Consider the following 26,101-nt stretch of genomic DNA (forward strand, 5'->3'; position numbering starts at 1 on the left):
AGCGCTCGACCATCACGTCGCGGGAGATCCAGACGGCCGTGCGCCTGCTGCTGCCCGGCGAGCTGGCCAAGCACGCCGTGTCCGAGGGCACCAAGGCCGTCACCAAGTACACCAGCTCCAAGTGAGCGCCCGCCGCGCCCCGGGCTCGGCCCGCATCCCAACGGCTCTTTTCAGAGCCACCCACTTTCCTAAGAGAACTGGCACTCGCTTTTGAAAGGGTAAGTGGCTGTTTACTGGAAAGCAAAACCTCGTTACTTCACTTTTTACTTAGTAAAAATTGCTCTCTTTCCAAATAGTGCGTGCTGCAGCAGCATATGGTCTTATGATCATATTTCAAGAAAGATCAGGTTCACCTAGAGACAAGGTACCTTTCGTCCCAAATGAAAGCCCATGCATTTAACTGTCAACCTGACAGGTTTAAACAGCTTTGAGCCCGTCTGCTAATTCAGCATTTGCAGTCCCTTATTAGTCATCTGCATTATTCACTCATGTTCGTTTTGGGATCTTCCACGCGTCTCCTAATTTTGCCAAATAGGAAGTTAGAGATTTCAAATGGGGGTGAAGTCAGTCGCCAATCAGTTACCCGGCGCGCCATTCAGCGCCCAGGGCCCGGGCAGCCAATGAGGACGCCGCGCGGGCGATTCGAAATGACACCCTATTCCCTTTGTCTGAGGTGACGCTGGCCGTGCGGATTGTGGGTGGGCACGGACACATTTTACTTGCCCCCCTTTTAAGTTAATTCCTGCTGGAATTTCCAGCCTGCCAGGATCTGCACCGTGCGCCCTTCCCCTCTCACTGACGGTTCTTATTTCTCTATTCTTTGGCATACGTTTTTCTCACTATCCCCTGTTGCAGAAACCACAACCCGTCTTTCCATTTTAAACCTTTAGAGATGGCATATTTAACTATTTCGATTTTGCCGGAAATCACCTTGAAAACTTCCATTTTTGAATTGTAGTTGCTATTTTTTTATGCTACCTGTCTCCAGTTATGGCGTTTCAATGACGTTTTTACTCCTTAGTGTTTAAATGAGAATATTATGCACACACAGAACTGGAGACATACAGGCGTGGTCAACACTCTTAATAGAAAATACAAGAAGCAACCACATATTCATGACCTAAAGAAACAGTTGAGGTACATTTCACACAATGGTATCACATACAGCAGATCTGTGTCAGCTCCATCAAGCTCTCACCAGCCACTGCTGCATGATCTCCACCAGGGAGTGACCCCCAGGGCGCACCAAACCTCTCCTGATAGACCTGTACATTAATATTTGGTTGAATTTCAGAAATATCAATTCCAGAAGCTTAATATATGTACCATTTCATAAGGTTCAAAAAAATAACCAAATTATCTTCTGTAGCCATATATAGAAATGTGAGGTTTTTGAAAGCTTTAAGACAGATCATGAATAAACATTTAAAATATCAGGCAGTAGATAGATACCTCAGGGACAGGATGGGGAAGCAGATACATTTTATAATTTATATAAAATGTTAATTGTTATAATTTATATAAAATGTTAATTGTTGCCAACATTCAACTAGAAGTTTCATCAAGAGTGTTTGACATAATTTGCTTTATATTTCAAATGTATGTTAGAAATTTCATTATCATATCCTGATCTGCAAAATATTATAGGGAAAGAACCCTTGTATGAAAAGATTGAAACACCATCTAGTTTGTCATAAAGGGAGATTTTTTTTCTTTAATTTTTTTTATTGTGGTAAACACACATATAACTTACCAACTTAACCATGTTTTTGTGTACAGTTCAACGATATTAAGTACATTTGTTTTTTAATAATATAATAGGTTATGTTCACATCATTTTGTGCCATTTCCCCGTGGGCTTCCCATCACCAAATCAACCCTGTGCCATCACCACAGTCTGGTACACTTCCCCCTCCCACTCCCACTTTTGATCCCATTCCCCGCTCCACCATAAAGGGAGGACTTCTAAGATTCCAATAGGTAATAGACTCTATAGGTCATGTTTGTTTCTCTTAGGAGAAAAAGAAGACAGACACTATTTAAACAGCCAGAATGAGGGAATCATCCTAAAATCTAGGAGAAAAATTGGAAAGTGGATTTAAAGTGGTTAAGTTACAAGACATAATTTCTAGTATCTATATACAGCCTGGCCTCAAAAATAAAATTTATGTTGTGACAATCAGAGACAGCTTGATGATTTGGAATTATTAGCAGGGAAGATGTCTTGAAGAATATGGGGGGGGTTGGGGGTCACCAAAATCTGTGGGGAGAAAAAGGAAGAACACTGAAAAGGCATTTGTCATTGCTACAAGGATCACAAATAAGGTCTTTGCACCTCGGTATTTAGAAAGTCAGAATCTTAGGAGAGAATGAGCTAAAAATAAAAATGGAAAACAAGACCTTGGGACTTAATTGCACCTTGGTGAGCCAAGCATTTTTAAGATTTATTTTTATTTATTCATGTATATAAGAACTGGGGTACAGACCAGAGGTGTGGGAACTGAGAGGACTTACCAGAGACAGAGTGGGGAGCAGAAGGCAGACCCACTGAAATCCACTGCTGAGGGGCGCAGCAGGGAGACGAGAGGTTTGCTGTGCCTTGTGGGTCACTCCCTGGCCGGGATCATTCAGCAGTGGCTGGTGACAGCTTCACAGGGCTGAGACTGTACCCCCTGTGCCACCAGGGAGGCCCAAGCCAAGCAGTTAAACCTTGATTAATTTATGCAGTTTTCCATCAGCCTTGGGAAACTGATTTGCGCTAAACCAAACCAGACTTTCACTTTATTGTTTTCCACTGCTATTTCTTAGCTGGTAGGTTGAAGGATTTACATGATTTATCCAAAATAATTTTGTCCTTTTTTTCCAGGAAGTCCAGTTTATAATGCAGAGAGGTACAGATTAGAGCACAGGAATAGATCTGAGCATCTGACCTGAAAGGATTTTTTTCCAATCAATGTCACCTGGAATAGCTGTGTTCACCCTACAGAATCTTGTTTTCTCACTGGAAACAGCACTCCCTTCCATGGAGACCGTATTGAATGTACCAACAAAGCCTAATTCTTGTTTTTGTTTTGTTTTCTTTCACCATTTCTAGATTCTATGCAGTTTGCCATCTTTCTAGATTCTATGCAGTTTGCCATCCTTCAGTTATGATTTGTATCAGGCACAAGAATTAATTTGATCACAACTTACTTCATACTTCACCTCCAAGAATCCCTTTCATAACTCATATTTTTTAGGTCTCCCTCCCTTTCCAGGCTGAAATTAAATTCTCAGGTTATAGTATTTAACTTTCATACACGTGTATTTTAAAAAGTGTGAAAACAGCTTAGTATAAGTATAGAAAAACGACGTTATTTCAGTAATAAAGAAACTAATTTCAACATACAGATGCTTGGGCCCTATAGAAGAAAGTGAAGTAAATGGGTAATTGCACCTATGACTTAGAAACAGAACCAACAGGAAGCGTGTTTGTGTGTGCGTGTGTGATGAGATTTTTAGGTTCCCACCTCAAGGCAGTAAGCTTGAGACCCAGAAAGAGCCCATTTTCCAGTGTGTGTCCCAAGGTTGGAAAAAAACCCATGTCCCAGTTCAAAAGCCATCACTCAGGAGTAATCTCTCAGGAGATGGATGATCTTTTGTTCTATTGTGGACTGTAACTGGATGACCCGCCCACAATGGAGAGAAAATCTACTTACTCCATCGACTGAGTTAAGTGTTAATCTCATCCGCAGCACCACCACAAAATTCCTAGAAACACATCTGACTAAGCCCCTGGGTTCCTTATGGACCGGTCAGCAATAAATTGGGCTGTGACAGCACCCACAGGTAGAGCTGCACTGCATGCAACGTTGGCACCAGGGTCGGGCACTGCAGCCGGACTTCTGAAGTGGGTGAAAAAAGACACTGTAAAAGAGCAAATTGCAACGTTTTCTCAACTTAGAAAGTGATTACGCTCTTGGAACTCATTCTATACTAAACTGTACACATATACACATATACACACCTCTCGTGTTTGTTTGTGAACGAAGTTAGACGTGAGGATGAGATCATGAGGATTTTCACCTGTGAGAGGTTGGGAGTCGTGCGTGAGCTGAACAAACTCTGCTAGTTTCCCTGGACCTTTCTTAAATGCATATAGTACTACTACCCCCGACACTGGAGTAGTCAAGAAACAACTTGCCTACTTCTAGAAAGTCCCCTAAGGGTTAGTGCTGTTAGAAGGGTGCTGACTCTGGTCGCTTCATTGCAGATGCCACAGAGTGGCCATGTCAGAGCTGGGAGGGGCTGGCAGTCTTTCCGGAATCCTAGCGTGACCCTCGAAATTGCTGCAGCGCTGAGATGGCCGTTGGAGAAGAGAACTTAAGGCATCTGCAACACAGCCAGTTGGTCTATTTCCTGACTGAATAACTCCAAAGTCCTTTTCTTCCCTGTGAACTATCTGTTATTTTTCTTTTCCCTTCTAACTTGTTTCTCCGAGCATGATACCGTCCAGTTCCATCCATGTTGCTGCAAATGGCACGAACTTATCTTTTTCGATTGCTGAGCTGTATTCCATTATGTATATAGACCACATCTTTTTGATCCAGTCATATTTTTGGGCATTTGGGTTGATTCCAAGTCTTCCCCATTATAAATAGGGGTGCAGGTATTCTTTCCAACTGATGAACAGGGTCAGCCACAAGACTCACATTCAGTTCTGGAGCCTGATTAGTGAAAGCAGAGGACATTGAAATACAAGTGGCTGGTCACCTCAGTGGGGACTGCTGTCATACAGGACCTTAGTATTCTACAAGTTTCTTTTCTATTCTAATGATTTGTTTATTTGTGCATATAGAACTGGGCTGTAGGCCAGAGGTGCAGGGGCATTGAGAGGATTCGCCAGAGACAGAGTGGGGAGCAGAACAGGCAGATCGACGAAGTACACTGCTGAGGGGAGCAGCGTGCGAGTCAGGAGAGGTCTGCTGTGCCATGTGGGTCACCTCCAGGGCGGGGATTCAACTCACAAGGAAGCAACCACTGCCAGCTTTGCATTGCTCTGCTCCAGCCTTCTTGCCACCAGGGAGGGCCCCTACCAGTTTACTGTCGACATGTCAGTTTAAAATGTTGGTTAAGGGCCCTCCCTGGTGGCGCAGGGGGTTAAAGCACAGCACTAAGAAGCTTCAGCCACTTCCGCATGAGTTCGATCCCCGCCTGCCCTGGAGGTGACCACATGGCGCGGCAGACCTCTCCTGGTCTGCCCACTGCTCCCCACAGCAGTGTGCTTTGTCGATCTGCCTGTTCTGCTCCCCACTCTGTTCCTGGTGAATCCTCTCATCCTCCACATCTCTGGCCTGTACTCCAGTTCTGTATAAATAAATAAATCTTTTTTTTTTTTAAAGTTGGTTAAAAAAAGAAAAAGATGAAACTCCAAGATAATCAAACTGACATCAAGAATTACTTTTTAAAGCCTAGTTTATATCATACTATGTCTAATCCAAAAATTGAGTGGAAGAGTTTTATATAGTTCTATATTCTAGATATATTTTTGTAAGAACCACCTAACAAAAGTGGCATATTTGGATCACAACATATTTTAAGTTCAGTTTCCATATTCACATCACATTTACATTTTTCTAATATTACTTGAGGAGTAACTTTATAGTTTTCTTCCCTTAACAAGTATAGGGACTTTTGAAATGTTATAATCGCCAAACATTTCCATCTTATGCAAAACCTATTTGTTAGCATGAATGCTATCTTTTTTTCCTGCTAATACCTGTGTGGCTGTTTTGAATATACAATCAGCTGAAGAAGAATCTAGAAGTGTACATTTCTTCTTCGCCTTTCCACTTTATACACATATACACTAAAATACACTTTTAATTCTATCACATTTTTTCAGGAAATGAAATAATCGAAAAGTGTACAGTCAAAGCCTTCACGGTTTTTGGTGCTCTTGGATAAAGCGTGTTAGAATAATTGAAACTCCTTTTAAAACAACTGGTGTTGTAGAGATGATAACAACTTGGAAAACCCTTTGGAAATGTATATTTTCTTTGGAAAGGAAACAATGCATTAATGCATTAATTCTTCCAAAAGATCAAAGTGAAATATGAAGATTATTGATGTTATGGGTAAGAGTATTGTATGTTCCCTGAAACTTAATAATACTGTTTTTAAAATGCAGTATTTAGATAGGTAACTCAAATTCTAGTCACTTAACCTCGGAAAGGTTGAGGATGAAACAACTCGGAGTAAAATGATTAATTTTTTTTATTAATTCTTTGACAAGATGAAAGATTTCTAATGAAATGAAATGTTTCTTGTCTGTTAAAAAGCGTTTTTAAATCTGTTGTTAAAGTGGTCAGAGAACCCTGTCAGCAGCTGCATCACCGAGCACACAACAATTCTACAAGATGCTTCTATGGAGAGTTCTGTCTCCACTCAAGAACCAAAAGGCCAGGGACATCCTGATGGGTCTCGGGCGTCTGCTGACTGAAAGCCAGGCTGACCACAGGTAAGAGCAGACAGAAATTTAGACTGAGCGGTAGCTAGAATGAAAGATAGATCAAAGGCTCGCTGGAAAGCTCACCACAATGAAAGCATGAACGACAGACTGTGGATTAGAGATGCAGTGACAGAATTAACAGAAGAGCAAAGGCTTGCCAAAGTCTCCCTCAGAAGCTTGCTAGAATGATAGAATGAACGACAGATGGGTCAAGGCTCAGCCAAAGGCTCAAAAGCATGAAAGAATGAAAGGAATGTTCGAATTATTGCATTTGTAAGTATTTGGAACATTCCTTTCCCTACATTTATGCTATTATCTGCACACACAGATCCTCTTGCTTCCTTTGCTCTGTTTCAGGCTTTTTAAAATCTGATTTTATCATTCCTGTCTCAGACATTTCTCATGGTTCCAAGGTTTGTCTCCATCATCCTGTAACCCCTTTCAGTTTATAGTTATATGTCTAAGTTTATGATTTATTTTTCCACTGTTTGTTAATTGAAAGCATATTTGTATGTATCCTCAGCAACCTTTTCAGATAACTAGAAATATACTACACACAATTTTCCCTTTCCTTTTTTACATAAAAAAGAAAATAATTTAAATGGATAGAGGTTACTATGGTCATTTCCTCTGGCCCAATTCTCACTAATGACACTCAAGTTGGCAATTGTGTTACCAAGGCAGGCTAGAAAATATGGTAAATCAAATGTTAGCAAATAATCATGTGGCTGGAGGAAGAGCACTAAATCCAAACCCCAAGAACGACATCAACAGTGACAGTCCTCTGGTCAATATTCATCGGATCTAAAATCTTTATGGAGGGGTTCCTTGGCGGCACAGGAGTTAAAGTCTCAGTGCTATCAAGCTTTTGACCTGCGTTCAGTCCCGGCCAGGGAGCTGCCCCACATGGTGCAGCAGACCTCTCCTGTCTCCCCGCTGCTCCCCTCAGCAGTGGGTTTCAGTGGATCTGCCTGTTCTGCTCCCCACTCTGCTTCTGGTGAATCCTTACCACGACCCCCAGCCCCCTGCTCTCTGGCCTACATCCCAGCTCTTATGTGCATAAATAAATAAAATAAATCTTAAAAAAATAAAATAAACTTGACGGAGGTTAAATGTCAGAACACCACACTGACACCCTCTCTTCTGCTATAACAGCCTGCAATATTGCTTCCTCTCTAATACTGGTAACGTAGGCAGTGGCCACACCATGGGGCAGAGATTTTGACAAACTCTTCAACTGTAATTTGATGGCGTTGAAAAATGTGCAAGAATCTATGTCGCTCGTCTGCACCATGCACGCTGCTGCGGTGTGGCTGCCTGGGGTCAGCCTGCGTGGGAAGGTGAGACCTGCTGTGGCTAACTCTACAGGACCTCAAGTGCACTGTCCGCCCTGGCTAAGGTTGTGCATGGGTGAGCACACTCCCCAGTAAGGCCAGCAAACAAGCCAGCGGAGAACAGTGCACTCTGTCCTGCAAATAGCTGCAGCCCACTGCCTTGTTTTTAGCAGAAACTGCAAGAAGCCCCAGGCCCTGTACAAACATGCACCCCACCCCTGCGTCAGGTACATTTCCTGTTTTTCCCGCAAGTACAAGGGCTATCAGACCCTATATATGCCCAAGGGCGGTCCTAATAAGCAGACTCCGCACTCAAGGCTCCTGTTTCTTTTTCTTGCGGCTCCGAGTCGCCTTTTTCTGGGTGAACGTCGCAGTCAGCCTGCGTTGCCGTTGGCATTCCCGGTCTACATAATGAACAAACGGAGGCACAGAGGAAGCTACTTAGTCCCAGAGCTCGAGGATCCACAACAAGAACAGTCAGTGTTGAAGCCTCCTCACAGGAGCTTCGTTATAATGTCAGATTTTGTGGCCTTGTGAGACTAAATTCTTTCGACACAAGTGGAGACGTATCATTCACACTGTTTTCACAGCACAAATGTATTTCAGTTTCCCCCCTCCTTTTGCTCCCGAGCACAGGGATAAAGAACATGTGAATGTTCCCCTAGGAACACTGTCAGGTTCCGCGCAGGGTCGCAGCGCTTTGCTGTTGCCGGCAGCAGTCACTAGCTTGCAATCCTGTGGGAAACCAGCACCGGCCCGCACTGCCTCCTGCTGAACGGCACACGGAAATGAAGACAAACGAAAACCTGGACAGGGTTCTTCCAAGACAGCATCTGCATGTTTGCCCTTACCGTGTCACATGACGGCTGCAGGCCCCGGTAGGACCCTGGTCTCCACGCGTGCCAATGTGCAGCTCAATGCTGCTGCTGCAGAGCAGAGCTGCGGCGACTCTGACATACGGAGTAGGGGTTCATTCTCAAACTGACCGTCATTTCTGTGTTGAAGGCAGTCACTAAATAGACCACGAGACGTCCCCTCTCACCCAGAGAGGGGCAGTCTAGATTTGCCCAAGTCAAAGACTAAAAGAATGACACTGGATGGGCTATGAATATTGTTTAGCCACTTGCAATGGTCTTGCTGGCAGCAGTTTAAACATTCATTTGTCTGCCCCCTAGCTAAATATTGTCAACTAAATAGGCTTCTTCCAGAGAATGGAGTCAGAAGCTCCTGATTTCTATGCACTTTTCTACTCAGAGGAAGGGAGGACTATGCAGTGAATTGTGTCCCCCCAAAATGTATGTTGAGGTCTAGACCTCAGTACCTCAGAACGTAACCATAGGTAGGGATAGAACCTTTATGGTGGTCGAGTTAAAATGAGTTCACCCCAGCAGGCCCAATTCCAGTGAGACTGTGTGCCTTTTAAGGAAGGGACATTTGGACAGAGACTTGGGCAGAAGGGAGACAGGTGAAGACAGGGAGAAGATGGGCCAGGGACAACAAGCTCAGGAGAGAAACCCAAACAGCTCCTCCTGCCAGTCCTTGGAAGGAGCCCTGCCAACACCTTCATCGTGGTCTCTGTGAGGTCACAAATGCCTCTTGCTTCAGATCCCAGGCTCAGTACCTTCTTACAGCAGTCGTTCACTGATACAAGGCTGCAAGGCCAGTAGGCTGTCTCTGTCTGTAGACCAAAGCTACCACGTGTACTTCCGTCATTGGATAGGAGGAATAAGTTGGATAAAGCAGTGTCTAGGAGATGGTCCAGCCTCAGTAAGTGGCCCCCAGAACTAGTGTCAGCTTTTCTTCCATATGCCAACCGCAAGACCTAATTGCCACACAGCCCTCTCCCTAAAGACAGGGCCTTACATGCAGAGCGATACTGTAAACTCTGACACTCAGTAGCTGCCTAGATGACAGGACATTAGAGCACGTCAAATCAAAGACTTCCAGATCTTCAGGGAGATAAACATGAATAAAATACTGGAAATAGAGAAACTCGATGGGGCACAAAGCAGGTCATTCTGATGGTACCTGTTCTTGAAGAAGACAAGCAGCCTAACCAGGGGGCAGTTTCACGGCCCCTGGGAACACTTTGGAGACTGGTGCCCACTCCAGGGGTAGCTGAGCACCTGGGGGCTTCAAGGAGCCTGTGACCTCCTTGACTGCCTCCAAATTGCAGAAAAAATAAGGCCCCAGTTCTCTTAGGAGTTTCTGAGCTGGTGCACACTGCTTCCAGGCCTGTTCTTAACCTCGGAGCGCACACGCGGAAGTTACAATGCAAAAGGCCTATTATGAGTTATTTCCCTCAATAAACTAGGTAGTGGTAACACTGTTTGAGAAATAAAGTCATATAAATGTTCACCACTACGTGAGCTTCTCTGGGTCATGTGTTTTTCTTTCCTGAGTTAGGCATATACTAGTGGCTCAGTTAACGCCTTCATCACACCAGTGTTCCCAGGTCTGTACCAAGTAACACAGTGGGCAGAGGGGATTCTTTTGAAGTTTAAATTGTCAAAACAGAGTGAAAATCTTCTCTTTTCTACTATTTAGACCCTTCTGAGTAACTGGGAAAAGCACCCATTGGTGCTGGCAGGCCTTGAAGGCCTTACTGCCGGGTGTTAATCATCTTTCAGCTATAACAACCAACAGGACTCAGTCTCAAATCATATACAGCAAAGAGCAGATAGCTGGGATTTAACATTTTTTAAAGATAGCTTTATAGTTATTCTGTTTGTAGCCAACACTGGAATTTTTCAGTAGAGAGATAATATAAAGTTATTTTTCAAAATAGATTGATTTTCTTTTCTTTTCTTTTTTTTTTTAAAGATTTATTTACTTATACAGAACTGGGGTACAGGCCAGAGATGCAGAAGGTGAGAGGATTCACCAGGAACAGAGTGGGGAGCAGAACAGGCAGATCAATGAAGTACACTGCAGAGGGGAGCAGCAGGTGGTCAGGAGAGGTCTGCCGCACCATGTGGTCACCACCCCAGCCGGTGGGATCAAACTCATGCGGAAGTGGCTTTAACTTCTCAGTGCTGTGCTTTAACCTGCTGCGCCACCAGGGAGGGCCTTGATTTTCTTTTTTTAAAGGATTGATTTATTTATACATACAGAATTGGGGTACAGGCCACAGGTGTGGGAGTTGGGGGGGTGAGAGGGTTCACCAGAGAGTGGGGAGCAGAACAGGCAGATGTACTGAGATACACTGCAGAGGAGGAGAGTAGGGGGTCAGGAGAGGTCTGCTGCACCCTGTGGGTCACCCCCCTGGCCAGGGATCCAATCTGTGCTGCAGTGGCTGTGGTAGCCTCATAGTGCTGTGCTTTAAACCATTGTACCACCAGGGAGGGCTCCCCGATTATTTCTTTTCTAAAAAGCAGATTTAGGGAGAAATATTCAGAATAGCAAAGGTTGCAACCAGGAACAGCCAAAAGAAAAAAAAAAAACTGTACCAATGGCACTGGTACTCAGATGACTAAATTTTGAATACTGAATAAAATAACAAGCAAGGTCATAAAAGTGTAATGAAAAAACTATGTTATTGTTATATTTTATAACTATAAATCTATGTTATAGGTTACATATTAATAGGCTACCGATATACTGCAACCTACAATGATATTATACTTTGTAAATTATCTTGTAATATATAATATTAAGCTATAGGAACTTGGTGTGAGTAAATATTGCGGAATATGAAAACCTGAGGAAGTTTCTTGGCAGCAAACTTGTGAACAAGGCTTAATTTTGAACGATAGAGTCAACTGCTAAGATTTTCATCGGTGTATTAGCAGCTAGATATGTCGTATAAGTCTGCCAAAAGTTAGCAGCTGAACACATAGCATATACATTAGCTCACAGTTTGAGGGTCGGGAGTCTGGCGACAGCTGAGCTGTGTGGTCCTTGCTCCAGTTCTCTCGAAAAGCTGCAGTGCAGACTTGGGACCTTTGAGGCTGGACGGAATGGAGAGTCAAAGTCCAAGGAAAGGTTCCTTCCTGTGGCCACTGTCTGGAGGCCTCTGATCCTCACATGCAGGTGGGGTTACTGGTCAAGGGCTAGCCTTTTCCGCTGCGGAAAGTGATCCAAGAGTGAGTAAGAGTGAGCAGGATGGAAGTCTGTTCTCTAACCTTGGAAGTGACATTTCACCAATTTTGCCACATCCTGTTGACCAACTGGTCCCTTGTGGGAAGGCTGCACAGGAACAATGTCCCAGGGTGGGTCACAGCATCTCAGAGGCCACTTCCCTCAGCAGGGAGCAGTGGACCTCAGCCCTCACACCATCAGTGCCACCAGGGAGTTGCCAATGTGCTAGATAGATGTCCAGGCCTCTGGCCGGTCACAGACTCTGGTTTGGGGCTGGGCAACAACGTACTGTTTTCAACATTTTACAGAGATTCTGATGCGTCAATGAAACTGAGGTCCACTAGATGCAAGAGGATTGAGAAACTGGGAACATAAAACTGACCAAGAGACAGTGACCAAAGTTTGATTATTAGCTTCTTATATGGATAATGTTCCATGCCAGGAAATAGATTTTGTTCTCCTGGCTTGAGATAGGTGAACATAAGGTCAAAGTTAAAGACATGGAAGAAAAGTTAAAACTCACTAGTGAGCACACGAGAGAATTGGAGCATGGCTTCTAACGTTCGCAAGGTCTTATTCCTCACAGACCCTTATGTGTGTGGTCCCTGCTGACCCCAACTGATAGCAGATTAAAACTGGTGGTTCACAGACATTGGTTTTGTTCAGGACGCTGTGAACAAGGCTGCTATTCTGGAACAAAGGGCAACTGTTGGGTTGCAAGGCCTGGGGTTCCAACCTCTGTAGGGCAGGGCCTGGGGCTTCTGTGGAGCACCCCATGCCAACTCAGCCTGAGCACCCCCTCCCTTTAACCCCTCTGGAACACTTCAACCAAAGTGAAACACTTCCAAGAACTTCAAATAAAATCCAACACTGACTCCTGTCATATAAGATACTGCACATTCTAGAAAATCCCCTTTTCACCTGTTCTTCCACTGCCTGTTAATTTCCAGCTTGCTCCCTAACTCCCAGCGACTTTAGTGACTTGAGTTCCTTGACTAATACCAGGGTCCCCACCGCAGATAAACCTCAGGCCTCTTGTTCCTTTTTTCTGCCTAGAATCTCAGTTTAGAAAACATCCATGATCAACACCGATGGGTTGTTTGAGGTCTAGTTTGGTAAGATGTTTGAAGCTTTCAGATGCTAAATTAATATGTAAAATTTCTCAGTAATATATACAAGTACATGTGCACACTAACCCACAAAACAGTCTCACTGTGCCTCATGGCAGTCACATGATCACTAGCAGGGAGTTTCAGAGAAATCACTCAAATCTGAAAGTCATGGGCCCAAACATTTTAATAATTGACCTCTTAAAAAACCTAGGTCCTACTGGCCAAATGTAAGAAAACTCATTTTGGATAAAGCTGGATTATAAAAAAAAAAAAAAAAATCCAACTAAATAGAAACTGTTACAGGGCAACCCCGTGTGTTCTGAGCTGCCTGACTGTGGGTCCTCACCACAGTGCTTAAAGAAATTTAAGATTCAACTGCAGGTGCAGTTAGTAATGGGTTTATTTACAAGAGAAAGGGAAATAAGTAGCGGTGCGAGGCTAAAAGCCCACGTCTCTGCTTTAAAATCAGACGTGCCTGTTTAACCCCACCCACAGGTCCCAGTCCTCACTCTGATGACGGAGCTTGTGGTTCAGGTGCCGGGAGTGGGGAAAGAGGCCACAAATCTGTTATCTGTAGAGTTCACTCGGGGTCTCTTTTTTCTAAAGTTACAGGATAAACCGGGAGCTGATAGCTTGAACACAGGCTGGACGTATTTGGGAGAAAGAGAACTCAATGCCTTTCAGAAAGTGCACAAAGCAGCAACTTCAGGGAACTCAAAAGAAAACATTTGCGAAGTTTCTAAGACATGGAAGTCTTAGGAGACGCCCCAACTTAAAGCATGTAACTCGTACCCTTCCAAAATGCAAAAAAACCTGTAACTTTTTACCTTTTGCCAACAGCTAAATAGCGCGAGTGCCAGTTCTCTTAGGAAAGTGGGTGGCTCTGAAAAGAGCCTTTGGGGTGCGGGCCGAGCCCGGGGCGCGGCGGCGCTCACTTGGAGCTGGTGTACTTGGTGACGGCCTTGGTGCCCTCGGACACGGCGTGCTTGGCCAGCTCGCCGGGCAGCAGCAGGCGCACGGCCGTCTGGATCTCCCGCGACGTGATGGTCGAGCGCTTGTTGTAGTGCGCCAGGCGCGACGCCTCGCCCGCGATGCGCTCGAAGATGTCGTTGACGAACGAGTTCATGATGCCCATGGCCTTGGACGAGATGCCCGTGTCGGGGTGCACCTGCTTCAGCACCTTGTACACGTACACCGAGTAGCTCTCCTTGCGGCTGCGCTTGCGCTTCTTGCCGTCCTTCTTCTGCGCCTTGGTCACCGCCTTCTTGGAGCCCTTCTTCGGGGCGGGCGCGGACTTGGCCGGCTCAGGCATGGCGAGCGATCAGTCTAAGATCCGGAGAAAGTAAAACGCAGGCGCCTGGCGGCACCGCCTGAAATATACATCATTATGTAAATGAGGTGTCCTCGCGCCCTCCCATGATTGGTGCTTCAACTTCGGTGACGCCACGCACCGAGTTCCCCCAATCGACGCGCGCATGCCCCATGCTCGCGCTCCCATTGGTGCAAACGAAAATCTCACCGTGGCCAATCGCACGGCTCCGAGTTCGCGCCCCGCCACCACTATAAGTAGCGCAGGTGCGGCCGGCGGACGCCAGGGCCTGTCCTATCCGGTGCTTCTGTGTCGGTCATGTCTGGACGCGGCAAGCAGGGCGGCAAGGCGCGCGCCAAGGCCAAGACCCGCTCGTCGCGGGCCGGGCTGCAGTTCCCCGTGGGCCGCGTGCACCGCCTGCTGCGCAAGGGCAACTACGCCGAGCGGGTCGGGGCGGGCGCGCCGGTGTACCTGGCGGCCGTGCTGGAGTACCTGACGGCCGAAATCCTGGAGCTGGCGGGCAACGCGGCCCGCGACAACAAGAAGACGCGCATCATCCCGCGCCACCTGCAGCTGGCCATCCGCAACGACGAGGAGCTCAACAAGCTGCTGGGCAAGGTGACGATCGCGCAGGGCGGCGTCCTGCCCAACATCCAGGCCGTGCTGCTGCCCAAGAAGACCGAGAGCCACCACAAGGCCAAGGGCAAATAGGCTTTTGCCGCACTTCAGAACTTTACGCGTAAACCAAAGGCTCTTTTCAGAGCCACCTACAGTTTTCTTGGAAGAGCCGTGTCACTAGTGTCCCGTTACCAGTTAAACCAGAAACCTCGCATACATAATATTATGTTTATTAAGGGTGGTAAATTACATGTGGTGGATGGGGGAGTGGGGACGGCGCTGACGCACGCGCCCCAATGACCGTGGTGTGGCAGTTTGCCGGCTACAAACTGGCTGCTGGCTGCACATTAGCCAGCAAAGTGCGCACGCAGTCGAGTCAGACAGCAAAAGCCGAGCTATGAGAGGACAAAGCATGGCATGTGAGATTGCAATGTCAGTCACAAAAGCTGCGGAGCTTGGAACCCGCAGGCTGACACCGCTGCCTGCGTCTCGGATCGCAGGCCTAAGTCGCGCAACTGGCGCCAGTGAACGGATGCAGTGCACAGCTGTTTTCAGAGGTCTTTGGGTGGCTCTGAAAAGAGCCTTTGGGGTTTCGTCGCTTCTCAAGAGCACTTCCTACTTCTTCTTGGCCGCGGTCTTCTTGGCCTTTGCGGCTTTGGGCTTGGCCGCCTTGGGCTTGGCGGCTTTGGGCTTGGCCGCCTTGGGCTTGACCGCCTTGGGCTTGGCGGGGCTCTTCGCCGCCTTCTTGGGCTTGGCGGCAGCCTTGGCCTTCTTGGGGCTCTTCGCCACCTTCTTGACGCCGGCGGCCGCGGGCTTCTTGGCCTTCTTGGGCGTCTTCTTCACGGCCTTCTTGGCTCCCGCAGCCTTCTTGGGCTTCTTGGGGGCAGCCCCCGCCGGCTTCTTGGGCTTGGCCGCGCCCGCCTTCTTGGCCTTGGGCTTGGCGTCGCCGGAGGCCGCCTTCTTGTTGAGCTTGAAGGAGCCCGAGGCGCCGGTGCCCTTGGTCTGCACCAGGGTGCCCTTGCTCACCAGGCTCTTGAGGCCGAGCTTGATGCGGCTGTTGTTCTTCTCCACGTCGTAGCCGCCGGCCGCCAGCGCCTTCTTGAGCGCGGCCAGGGAGAGGCCGTTGCGCTCCTTGGACGCGGCCACCGCCTTCGTGATCAGCTCGGACACCGGGGGCCCCGCGGCCTTGCGCTTGGCTGCGCCGCCGCCAGCCGCCTTTTTGGTGGCTTTCTTCTTGGCAGGAGACTTCTCCACCGGCGCCGGGGCGGCCGTCTCGGCAGGAGCGGTTTCCGACATGGCGAGGAGAGAGCGAAGGAAGAGAAACTAAGAGCCAAAGCGCGCGCTTAGCAGTGCTGCCTCGCTCGGGCCCGGGGCTTATATAAGCCGGTGCTGCGCTGTGATTGGTGGATCGGCCGGTCCACCGGCCTCAGGCAGCCACCTCTCGCGGTTGCTTTTCCAAATTGTGTTTGTTAGACTCAAAGATTTGATTAAATGCTGAAAAGAGTGATGCAGAATTTGACACTTTGAAGCTCTAAAGGAGGAAAGTAGCTTCCAGGTTTACATACATGTTTATGTTTTCAGGAATGAAGCGCAGTTGGGGAAAGATATTTTTGAAAATTCCATCAGCTTTTCCTGGGAGTCCACGGGGTTTAGGGCATGGTGCTAGTTTGTTGCACGTTGCAGTAAATTTCTACTAAGTATCAAGTGAGTATTTCAAAAAAGTATCTGTCCTTGGGTTCAGCCTTTGATGTTTTCAAGAAGAAAGACATTAGGGTCCCGGGTTTGGACATAAAGTTTGTTTCCATTTGTAGCAAGTAACACAGCGCTGGGCGGCTGTTTATCTCCGACCCCAAATTAAACACATAGACCATACTTTACAAACCGGTTCTTCCTCTTAATTTCCATGTGCCAATGGCTTCTTCAGAAAATGGAAAAGTTCCATTTCTAGAGCAACTTCTTCCAACTTACAACAAGCACATAGAAATTGCTTTGGCGTCTAATCCAGCGATCAGGATTCATACACAAATTTAAATATGGTGTTTTTGATTGAGATGCTTTGTCTGTTCGAGGCATATCCATTAAAATATGGATGGAAATGCTTAACCCAGATAATATGTTTAGAAAAACATAAAATCTGCTAAAAATTGTAGGACTTCCTGTAACCTTGAAAGCACAAACCATTTGGCTGACAGAACTTTGCCAGATTTTCTATGTACGCTTGCAAATTCCTAACTTTTGAACCGCATTAACAAATTCAACAGGAAGAACACCATTTTTTGTAAGAAATCAGGAGATATTAATGTCGGTAATTTTGTGGGCGTAAAAGAGAAACAGATTGTACCTTAGAAAAAGAATTGGCTACTGACTGAGAAAGGTGAGTTGGGTATGGCGGGACTGGCAATACCCAGGTTCAGAAAACTTCAGGAATATGCTAACATCTCAGGGAACTGAGGTAATCACCATGAGTTTGGAATGGAGGGGAAATGTGTTTTATATTTACTTGGGACTGTGGTAGTGAATAGACAGGATTTTGTGCCTGGAAAATAAAGGAGTCTGAGTGATGTTTAGGATCTCTAGATTAATTTTAGGTCACTCAGCTCTTCCTGTAAAGGTCTGTGTAGGTACATTTAAAGTAGTCAACTCCATTTCTCCAGAATCCCTTGCAATTTTAAGTATGACCAAAAGGGCCAAATCTGAAAAGTGGCTTGTTTTGTAAAGCCCTCAAGCTAAGAATGGTTTTTTGATTGTTCTAAAATTGCATCAGAAAAAAAAAATTATGTGGCACAGACCTCATGTGACCTGCAAAGCCTGAGAGATTTTCCTGTGTTTTGAACTCCGCAGACACAGGTGATGGTATATTGATACCAGCCTGTTTCTTCCAGAGCAATGCAAATCCACCAATTTAAGAATTGCAGATCCAAACTAGAAAATGTTCTAGCCATGTACGTCCCACTGTTTCAATCACAGAACCTTCAGAATATGGATGCAGGAACACCCTCCAATGCTTAAGGGGCAGTCAACCAGTATAACAATAAGAACTAGCGTCCACTGTGCATTTTTCTAGGCTCCAGAAATGAATCTAAGGATGTTCTACAGGTTTCAATATATTTACTACAGCTTACAGCTGTACAAGGTAAAACCCAGAGTATGAGTAACTTGTTGAAGGTCATATAGCTAGTAAAGGGCAGATCAGAGATCTAACTTGAATAATAATGGACAGAGAGCAATCTAAGAAGCAACTTCTCCCTATACCAAACAAAGAGCACTGAAATTCTGTCTATACTGAGGTTTCTGATCCCATTAAACTGTTTTTGCATAACAACCCCTAGACTTTCCCAAAGCTCCAAGTCAGAGGTTGGGAGACAGACAACTCTGGAAAGTCAAAATTTTAAATGGAGGGATTTGAGGGGAGAATTGAAGGCCAAGATGACCAGAGTGAACACTGCAAGAAAAAAGCCTTGATGTATCTGCTGCTTCCAGCAGCTAGGCTGGGCACCCACGAAAGGAAGCACCAAGTGAAGCTTGATATGGGGCATATGAGAATCTTAAAAGCCGCAATGTTGGCCAAAGCTAATTGTCTTAGAACACCCTGCACCTCAGTGTAGAAAAACAGGAATAGCTTTGAAGTAACACGACTTGGTTTAATCCCGAGCTTAGTTCTTTTAAAAGAATAAATGATAGTCCTAACTTAAGAGTGAAGACGTTTTGATATATGGGTAAAGAAATACTCTTTAGAGCTTCGGTAACCCATCTTACAGAGCAACCGAGTCAGTCTTCACATTGTCACACGACAGATTGGAATTGCCTGTGAAGCGTTCATGGGTGGATCTTCTGTCACATACCATTGTACATGACATAATAATTTTTCAAGTTTCCACTTTTATAACAGCTCTTCACTGCGCCAAAAAAAGCAAGCAGTGGCAACTTAAGCAGGGATAGTTGCTTTTAGATAGTGAACAGCTCTCCCCAGCGCAAGGGGCTCATAAAACACTCATGGTTCCTGGAGACCTGTGACTTAAAAGAGTGAACAGCTCCCTTTGGTGACAATGGAGGGGCTCTGAAAAGAGCCTTTGTGGGTAGTGTGGCGACCCTGGGGTTTACGCCCGCTCGCCGCGGATGCGGCGGGCCAGCTGGATGTCCTTGGGCATGATGGTGACGCGCTTGGCGTGGATGGCGCACAGGTTGGTGTCCTCAAACAGCCCCACCAGGTAGGCCTCGCACGCCTCCTGCAGCGCCATCACGGCCGAGCTCTGGAAGCGCAGGTCGGTCTTGAAGTCCTGCGCGATCTCGCGCCCCAGCCGCTGGAACGGCAGCTTGCGGATCAGCAGCTCGGTGGACTTCTGGTAGCGCCGGATCTCGCGCAGCGCCACGGTGCCCGGCCGGTAGCGGTGCGGCTTCTTGACGCCGCCCGTGGCCGGCGCGCTCTTGCGGGCCGCCTTGGTGGCCAGCTGCTTGCGGGGCGCCTTGCCGCCGGTGGACTTGCGAGCCGTCTGCTTCGTGCGGGCCATGGCCGGGAACTGAGAGCGCCGCGAGGACTGAGGCCGGGGCCGCGCGCCCGCACTTTATAGAGCCGCTCGCGCGCTGATTGGCCGGCGGAGGCCCCGCCCCCAAGCGGGCTCCCGCCCCCCCAGACGAGAACCCCCGCCCGGGCGCCTTTTCCCGCCTCGCTGAGGTATCGTTTGACGTAGTGAAAGTTTCTTCAAAAAGCCTCTGGGGCACATTTAGTGCTAAAAAGCGCCCTGAGAATCTCCGTGCTTTGTATTCAGTAAAGACGGAGCGGTTGGCACTGAGTTATCGGGGTTCACATGAGAAGCGACGGAGGAAGGACAGCGTGGAGGCTGTGTGGTGAACCCATTGCGCTGACTGGACACTCCGGCCCTTAGCTCTCCGAGAAGGGACACTAGGTGCTAGAGGCCCGAGATCGTGACTGCGACGGGGCTCGGCGTCAGAAACGCCGCTTTCCTGCAGACGCCGGCGACGGGGCGCTTCCCGCTGGCCGTTTCTGCGTCAAAGAACCTTTGTTAAAACACGGACCCGTAGTAGGCTCAACCTTTGGAAATCGGGAGCGGCTGACAGAACTAGGGGCTTCTCCTTGGAACTAGCGGGGTCACTGACGTGTAGCTACTGCTGTTTGCCTCTCTCGTGCCCTAACAGCTCCCCGCACCGAACCCCAGAACCCCAGGCAGTGTCTACAGGTCTCACAGACGCTGTGGGTGGCCCTAAGAAGGGCCTTTGGGTTCAGAGTGGAGGCTGCGCGGCCTCTAGCCGCCGAAGCCGTAGAGCGTGCGGCCCTGGCGCTTGAGCGCGTACACCACGTCCATGGCCGTGACCGTCTTGCGCTTGGCGTGCTCCGTGTAGGTGACGGCGTCGCGGATCACGTTCTCCAGGAAGACCTTGAGCACCCCGCGCGTCTCCTCGTAGATGAGCCCCGAGATGCGCTTGACGCCGCCGCGCCGCGCCAGGCGGCGGATGGCGGGCTTGGTGATGCCCTGGATATTGTCGCGCAGCACCTTGCGGTGGCGCTTGGCGCCGCCCTTGCCCAAACCCTTCCCGCCCTTGCCGCGACCAGACATACTGACAGAAATCGAGAGCTAATGCCGCTGGCTGAGGTCGCTCCCTTTTATATAGCCCTACGTCGGACCAGTTTGGGAACCGCGCGCGCGCGTTCCCTGACTCCTCCCGGAAGGCCGCCGCGTTTTCGTAGCTGGAAGGGCGGTGCTTCCACACTCCCAGGGCTGCCAGGAAGCTTGACGGAAATTCCTCAGCCCACCTCTGCAGTATAGGGTTGTGCGCCCGGCAGCTAGAACTCTGCCCCTTGGCTCAGCTCTTTTCCAGTCACCTTTCAGCATCGATGTCTCTAGCAACTGGTGGCTGGGCAAGGACAGTCTGCTCTGGAGCTGTGATTGCAAGCATGAGCTTCTGCAAGTTTCTGTCCCACCCAATGTGATTTCTGTAGAAACCCAATTTGATCAGTCTGCGAAGTGACAAATTCAAGCATCGAAGCCTCAGGAGGGCTCCCTGGCCTTTCTCAGAGTTGGTTCTCACTTGCCATTCTTTGCCAGGTGACCGCCCCTCCTCTTGTTTACCTTCTCACGCCACAGTTTTTGTGGGAGTGTAACAGGTACAGGTTTCATGGACTCTGCCCTCACATCCCTGCGTGCTTCTTCTTGGTCCTGATGGGATTTGGAGTTCCAGCATCTGGAGTAGGGCGGAGTCCATGAAGCACTGCCTCCTGTTTCCTTCACCCTACTTAGAAGCGCTTTACGAAGTTGGAGCAAAATCAGCTTTGTCTGCCATTTGCTTGGCGAGTCGGCAAGCAAGCAAAAATACCCTTTCTTGGTCGAACTTGGGAATCTCACCCTTGAAATCCCGTGCCTTAAACTTACACATAAAGTGCATCACAGAAAGATTAGGGAGAAGCTTGATCCAGGGCGAAGAAATGTTTTCCCTGGGCTGTGTCCAGGATTGGCCATGGCAGGACCTCCCTAAGGCTGGGCTTTTCTTCGAGGATCAGGTTCTGTCGTTGGAAACTTCTTTCTCCTGACCCATCGCGCTTCCCAAGCAGCAGCAATGTTCACCTTTCATATTTCAATCGTATGATTGATTGCCCGCTAAAGAAATAACCATCCCAAGACTCAGTGTCCAAGTTCTTTAGAAACACCTCTCCACTTACTGCATGTGCAAAATGTTACACTCACCTTGTGTTGGCCTAGGCCTCACTACATGACTTATTTACCCTGGGTGACCCTGGGAGTTAATTGTGCCACCCCAATTTAAGCCTTGGTTGGCACTTGACATTGAAGGCAACTGCAAATCCAAGCAGACACAGGAAAAGCATTTTCACCTCCCCTTCACTGTCTAAACTCAGAGCTGTACCGGCAAGAACTTGTATAGAACTTTTTCACCAGTGAGACCTATCTGCTTAGTTAAGCAAACATTTATTCACTGAACATTTTCTCAGGTGTGAATTGCCTTCCTCTTGTGTGCCCCTAGACCTCCTTCTCCAGAGCTCAAGGTCCCCGTGCCCTCTCTGACGAGCTTCTTTTGATTCTCATGTCTTAGCAGAGCTCCCATATCTATGGGTAGAATTAAATTTGGGTTGTTTTTAACTATTAATTGTGACTTTTTTATTACAAGGGAAACTCAGTCAAGAACTATGTTATTACTAAATAGAGGAAAAATCAGTTTTATTTTATTGCTCTTGAACAGGGCCTCCCCAGATGTCAAGAGCAAGCCTTCCCATGAGGTGCTGCCTGATGTGTGACTCTCTCAAGGTGAGGTCCATCTAGGGCTGGCAGGCTCTGGAGCAAACTTTACCACTCCCTTTATTACTTAACAATGAAAGCTGGGGGTATTGCCTGAAACTAGTGTTGTTACTGATGGAGGATAAGAATAGAAAGGCTGGAGGGGGGACTCCAAGGTCAGGAACCTTTCACTCAGGAGGTGGGGTAGAAGGGATTAGCATAACGTTAACCAAGTTAGGGAAACCAAACCCTTAGGCCTCAAAGCCCTTAAGGGGAGGCACCACACCCAGACACCCTGCCAAACTGTTAAGGGGAGTGTGGAAAACTGTACCTGAAGGTAAAGATAAGGAGATTAAGGAACAAAAGTCCATTGAAGAGGCTGAGAGCCTCTCTAAAAAAAGAAGATGGTAAAACCCAGCACTTTCCCCACAGAGGAGCAGCATTCTTTCTGCCCAGCTAACTATGTAGCTGTCCTTCCCACCCCCTCTCCCTCCTCAGGGCAGCAGCCTCCTGCCTGCCCCTGACCTGCCCCTGCCTGGGCTTCTCTTCACTGCCCTCACTCAGCAGAAGTCGCTTTCCTCAAGGTCGCCCGCCTGTGGCCACACAGGCCTCAGAAGACCTGTCCCTCTCAGAGTAGCTTTTTCTGCCCACTCACTTCTATGTAAGTGTCCTCTTTTCTCTCCCTTTTAAAATAAATCTGTTCCTTAAATACATCTGATAAATATATCCTTAAATATATCGTGGAGACAATCACCGTGTGAAAGGGGATCTCTGGCTTTTATCAGTCTGAGTGAAGCTTGTTTGCTTTTTTTGCTGGGAGGCAGAGGGGAAGAGGATGATTTCCCTCCAGCCTTCACCATATGACTCCATTTTTTCTCTGACCTTAGCATCCGCATCTGTGCTGTCCTGCCATAAATACATATAGCACTCATTTGGGTATTTTCTCCTGTTAATCTGTCTGATGTGGGCTTGATGGCTTGACGGGCCTGAGAGGAAGCTGGTGGTGCTTCCTCTCTCCCCACTTGTCTCCAGTCTCGCTGGAGAACAGCCACATGGCTGCTGATGGCTTGGCAATGCAAACAAGTTCCGGCAAGCCCAGGCTTCCCGGTGTTGCAGTGCAGAGCTGTGCCACTGCTCATCCATCTCGTGAGTTTCGAGGGAAGCCGAGAATGGAACATTTAGGAGTATCTCAAGTGACACATCAGAGGTGGGGGCAGGGAGGATTAGTCCATCCCAAACCGGTTTTGAAAGTTTCCAGGAATCCTAGGTGGGGTCAGGAAAGATTACAAGCCAGAGGTTGGGGCAGAGAGGATTATCATGAAGGACCCGTCCTCTGACTCCAAGGTAATAGTTTCACAATAATTTCAGCAAGGAACGGAGAGGATTATCATGGAGGGCCCCCCTCTGACTCCAAGGTGATAGTTTCACAGTAATTTCATCAAAGAACCCTCCTTACTCTGATACAGCTACAAAGGGCTGGTCTCAGACAAGCGTGAGCAAGTCGTTATTCCTTTTGTTCCTGCTGGTTTGCAGGTCTGACTCCTTGCGTTCCAAGGAAAGGGAGCTCAAGAGCAGTTGTTGACCAAAGCAAGCTGGCGCCATGCCCACCCCTCTCCCTTGCAGACCCTTGCCTACCTCGCTCCTCTGTCGCTCTATAAATAACCCTGCCAAAGGGCAGGACCCTGTCTTTCAGACAGCAGTCTGCCGCTCTACTTATTCGTGGACACATTCAACCACTTTCTTTTCGTCAAACTGTTTCCTTTTGTTGGCTGAGGGAAACTGACATGGGTGATTGATAACAACCCCGGGAAAACTCAACTATCTTTTATAGGTGTCTGCCTGGGTCTAAACAAGTGTCTACTTTTCCTTAATAGGCCGGCAGTGCACTGATGGACTCTGGACTCTTTTTCAGAAGCGCCCAAGAACCCCACACACTGAGCCCCACCTTCCAAACCACCGCAGGGTTGATCAGATGACTCCCATTGTTTTTTCTATCCCATCAGTTACTGTAGGGTAATGAAGCACCAAAACATTAGCAGTTTAAAAGGCCAGTTTAAGAGATCATAAAGTAACAGGGTGGTCCCCAGGAAAAGGGGAAATTCCAGGTTCCTTGCCCCCGGGCCCTCCCCCCAAGAGGACCACCCAGTTACATTAATTCCTGAAGACTGGGGAACAGTGTTCTGGTTGGATGATTCTGGCCCAGGTTCACCCAGCAAGTGAAGAGACACGCTGTGGGCCAGAAAGGAGTCTTCTGGGGCTCACACAGCCGGAGACGTTTCACTCTCTAGGTTGCTGGGAGTTTCTGAACTGTTGGGAAAGTATCCTTTCCTCACCAGGGCTGCCTAAGTGGGCTCCCAGTGTGGCAGCAAGATTCACCCCTCCTCCCACACCCACCAAAGCAAGTGCCCAAGAGCAAGCAAGCAGGAAGCACAGCCCCTTCTGGAACCTTCTCTCCAGAGTAGTTCAACAGCTCTTGGGCTTTGCGCCATTTATGTCCTGCTGTTACTGACTCCAGCCCACAAAGAGGGGAAATGGGCACCTCTTTTTTTTTTGAAGGGAAGAGTATCACAGAATTTTTTGGTATTTCCTAAAACCATTTCTCTATGCCCAGGAGTAGGCTATGAGTAGAAAATGTCCTCTCCGATCCCCAACATCCCTGGGACCTGAAGTTCAGATCCCAGAAGACAAATCCCAGCCCTGCTGAGGGGTTGGAAGACCTGTCACCTAGTGTCTGATTCCCAGCGAAAGGAAAGCAGCCCTTTCTGCGCCAGCTGTTTCTTTTTTGGCTGATGCTCCTTTTCCTGCAGCCATAGATGGCTTACCCAGGTCACTCCCCTCTTTCCCTTCCTGGGTAGTAAGAGAGTACTAAACAGATACTGGCCCAGCTCTGTTCCCCTTTGTGGAAGAAGTTCCTAGCACTGGTCAGGGAGTAAACCTTGTCTAATAGCACTGGGAACTATCATCACATTCACATGCAAAAACGCGGGAAATACCTTCGACATCCTAGAGCTTTATATATCCATTCATTGTCAATGCCATAGCTGTGCACCATGGGCATCAAAATTGTGGTGAAAAAGGCATCTGGGTAAAATGTGGGACGGTGAGGTGGGCGGAGCTCAGGCTTCAAATCAACAAGACAATTCACTCAGAGTTTAGCAAGCCCCTTCCCCGGGTCTGGCCTTCCCTATTTAGGGGTGAAAACGTGAACAGAGCAAAGAACTCTGACCTAATGACATGCATATTCTGTGGAGCAAAATTTGATTTAAAAGTTAGGCTCAGATTTGGGAGAACACCATTTCTTGCTGGAGCGAGGATTTAATGTGTATGTGTGTGAGTGAGTGAGGCAAGGGATGAATGATGAGCCCGAGGAAGCCCTTGGGTGAGGTAGCAGTGTTACCATCCCCAAAGTGGTCTGAGGTCTCCGCCTCAGGAATTGCTAGCGTATGCCTCACCTCCGAACCCTGAGGCTGCTGGCAGGTGCCCTATCAGGCTCCTGGAGGCCGGTAAAGCAAAACGAGAATCAGTTTCCTAACTCTAAACACTTGGAATGGGTGTGATGGAAACTATAAGCATTTCAGATCTGCCTCCCACAGCGTTACCGGGGTGTTATTCACTAAACATGGAGAAACAACTCTTTCGGAAGGACACACTTGCTCTATCAGCCTTCTGGATCAAGAGCTACTACTATATAGTGAAATCACAGCTGCTTGTGGAGTTACTTTTAAAATGCGATCTGAGAGCCTTAGTCCCAGGCAAAACCCTGAAACTGCATTTAGCACACATGTGCTTTTCAATTCGTAGATGGGGGGGGGGAGGAAACTTACCAGACGAGGTGATGAGCACGCGAGCACCCTTTCGCTGGCAGTGAACCCGCGGGGCGCCCACGTTGCTCCTGCGCTTTGTGACGCTCGAGC

The 26,101-nt window shown here is 47.8% G+C and overlaps 4 protein-coding genes across 4 annotated transcripts in view; 1 reads left to right on the top strand and 3 right to left on the bottom strand.

Moving 5' to 3' along the window:
* The window catches only part of LOC101619890, a 26,369-nt gene extending 5,853 nt beyond the window's left edge, over positions 1-20,516 (bottom strand). The window contains exons 1-3 of the mRNA XM_004695427.2: positions 20,231-20,516; positions 20,018-20,034; positions 19,123-19,478 (exon numbers count right to left, since the gene is read on the bottom strand). Coding sequence (XP_004695484.2) covers positions 19,123-19,478; positions 20,018-20,034; positions 20,231-20,516 — 659 coding nt within the window. The remainder of the gene's footprint in view (positions 1-19,122; positions 19,479-20,017; positions 20,035-20,230) is intronic.
* LOC101619423 (histone H2B type 1) lies at positions 13,948-14,331 on the bottom strand. Its single transcript, XM_004695425.1, has one exon. The coding sequence runs from the start codon at positions 14,326-14,328 to the stop codon at positions 13,948-13,950; it is 381 nt and encodes a 126-aa protein (XP_004695482.1). The 5' UTR covers positions 14,329-14,331.
* LOC101619193 (histone H2A type 1) lies at positions 14,631-15,087 on the top strand. The gene has a single exon (XM_004695424.1). The coding sequence runs from the start codon at positions 14,644-14,646 to the stop codon at positions 15,034-15,036; it is 393 nt and encodes a 130-aa protein (XP_004695481.1). The 5' UTR covers positions 14,631-14,643; the 3' UTR covers positions 15,037-15,087.
* LOC101618965 (histone H1.5) lies at positions 15,559-16,239 on the bottom strand. Its single transcript, XM_004695423.1, has one exon. The coding sequence runs from the start codon at positions 16,237-16,239 to the stop codon at positions 15,559-15,561; it is 681 nt and encodes a 226-aa protein (XP_004695480.1).
* Positions 20,517-26,101: the final 5,585 nt, after the last annotated feature.

Source organism: Condylura cristata, unplaced genomic scaffold (genome assembly GCF_000260355.1).
Source record: "Condylura cristata isolate star-nosed mole 26May11 unplaced genomic scaffold, ConCri1.0 scaffold00063, whole genome shotgun sequence".
Taxonomy (NCBI): domain Eukaryota; kingdom Metazoa; phylum Chordata; class Mammalia; order Eulipotyphla; family Talpidae; genus Condylura; species Condylura cristata.